Here is a 2,500-nt window from a genome sequence, read left to right as displayed (position 1 = left end):
TCGTTATCTGGCAACGCCCCTACATCTGCAATACTTCAATTGACATTAGCTCTCCTCCTTTCCCTCTCTCTCTCCCTCCCTCCTTTCCTCCTCTTTTCATTTTGCCTATAATGAGCAAAAATTCTTGTCGTTTCATTCAACGTCGTAGATTTTGCGATGCGATGTGACGTCATCACTTGCTCGCTTGACATTATAAGACGCACAACGGCGGCGCAACATTGTCCACGCTGGTAAACTACAGTCCATAACAACAACAACAACAACAACAAATCACTCTCTTTTTCTGACAGATTGGGCGTTGTCGCCAGATCATTCTCGGGTAAGGTGAATCAAAACTTTTCATATTTACGGAAAGACTGTAATGGTTAAAATAACTGAAGCCATGTTGGTAAATACTCGCAAAATTTTAGATTGTGTTTAAAGTGCACGATTTCCATTTTACTCCATTTTGCTTCAGTACGATAGCAAAATCAAAATATCATAAATTTTGTAACCTTTAGTTTCTACGACGGAAATACATTAAAAAAATAAATAGACAAATACTTCGGTAATATTTCTGAGACAAGCTGTAAAGACGTTGGACATGTTGTGTGTGTGTACATGTTTAATATCCTTGAATAATACGATTAACTCCCTTTAATCATATATAAAAAATCGATCAAGTTATATTAATCTTATATCAGTTTATCAACAGATCTGTACGTGTAGCCTGCATAGAAATCTTAGTACTAAGAACATCAGTAAGGTGAGCTCAGTAAAACTGTGAAATACCTTGACTGTAGATTAGAATAATGTGTATTGTACGGTAGTAGTTATTCTCTCAGACCGTTATGTAAGTATCCACATGAAAGGCGCAAATTTACCCTTGGAGAGAGAGAGAGAGAGAGAGAGAGAGAGACAGACAGGCACACAAATACATACACACACACACACACACACACACACACACACACACACACACACACACACACACACACACACACAGACACACACACACACACACACACACACACACACGCACGCACGCACGCACGCACACACGCACGCACGCACACACGAACGCACGCATGCACGCACGCACGCACGCACACGCACACACACACACGCACGCACACACACACACACACACACGCACGCACACACGCACGCACGCACGCACGCGCACACACACACACACACACACACACACACGCACACGCACGCACGCGCCCACACACACACACACACACACACACATATATATATATATATATACATATATATATATATATATATATATATACATATATAGAAGAGCAACTCAATTGGTTGTCATCACACATGACGTCATCTCGTTTACCTGCACTTTCCCTTTTAGTTCCCGTCACTACAAAATTATATGTTTCAACTATACTTTACAACAGGATCTCATAAGGCATCACGTCATCAATCATTTAACGCTCCTGTAAACGGTGACACCCTATAAATATTTATTTTGAGAAGGCGTCAGTGTAATGAGGAAGTCGAATGACACAGTTACACACATGACAACCAGTGGAGCAAACGGTACTATGGCAAGAAACACGACAATGGCTTGACAGCAACACATAAAAGTTTGAGAAATTCTGAAATTTACAAAGACCTGTTTCCTCACCTGCTTCCTCGTTAAATTCGCCTCACGTACAGAAAATATTTTTTTCTGTGTGCCAGTCCTGTAGACATCGCGTACAATGAAACTCTGTGATTCCATTTTCCTCCTCTCTCAGGTGTCGTCATCGCTGAGCTGACTGTGATGAAAGCTGATAAAACTGTAGTTTCTGTATCAGGCTCCATCGGAATAGATAATGGGCATACATGATTTGAAATCACGTGAAATTAGTCAGGGTTCATTGGGGGGAAACAGTCATTTGCCTATTTCATGAAATAGGCTATCAATATGAAATAACCAGCTTGCCTAATCCACGACTTATGCAAATTGCGGAGAACATTCACATATTAGTAAATTGGCGACCTATTTCTTGAAATAAACAGCCAATTATCTATTCTAAAATGGGCAATTTCGAATTTAGGCACAGCACACGTGTACGAGTATACATAGATATTAGTAAACCAATTCTTGCCTATTTCCTTCTTAATTCTAAATTTGTCCAGTTTATACCCATTACTGCGAGTCCTGCCCTGTTGTTTTAATATGATGACCTTATTTGCATCACCCTTGTGTATATAATATCCATGTCTTACTTGAGTTATCAGCATTGTGATCAAGACCCTAAGTGTCGAAACGTCAAGGTATTAAAATTGTCCCGTTAATCCTCGTCTACTTCCTCCACCTTCAATCTCATTTGTCAATATATGTTTTATTCAATATAGATATGAATATATACACGATTCTGTGCTCGAAATTAATATTATAATTTTCATTCTTGTGTGCATACCACAGGTTAATAGGGCCCCCTTCGTTCTTGCATCCTTCCTCCTCCCGCTCTGCCACTCCTTCAGTATCACCCGTCTTACTCCGTCG

The 2,500-nt window shown here is 40.1% G+C and overlaps 1 protein-coding gene across 1 annotated transcript in view; it reads left to right on the top strand.

The window, feature by feature from the left end:
- The first annotated feature begins 2,211 nt into the window (after positions 1-2,211).
- Positions 2,212-2,500, top strand: part of LOC143028973 (uncharacterized) — a 14,022-nt gene continuing 13,733 nt past the window's right edge. Inside the window, exons 1-2 of the mRNA XM_076191323.1 lie at positions 2,212-2,268; positions 2,420-2,500. The exon at positions 2,420-2,500 is cut by the window's right edge and continues 540 nt beyond it. Of these exons, the coding sequence (XP_076047438.1) occupies positions 2,212-2,268; positions 2,420-2,500 (138 nt within the window). The remainder of the gene's footprint in view (positions 2,269-2,419) is intronic.

The sequence above is a fragment of the Oratosquilla oratoria genome, chromosome 10, assembly GCF_046742065.1.
Source record: "Oratosquilla oratoria isolate Oo_2021 chromosome 10, ASM4674206v1, whole genome shotgun sequence".
Classification (NCBI taxonomy): domain Eukaryota; kingdom Metazoa; phylum Arthropoda; class Malacostraca; order Stomatopoda; family Squillidae; genus Oratosquilla; species Oratosquilla oratoria.
This window is presented reverse-complemented; position numbering and strand designations above follow the sequence as displayed.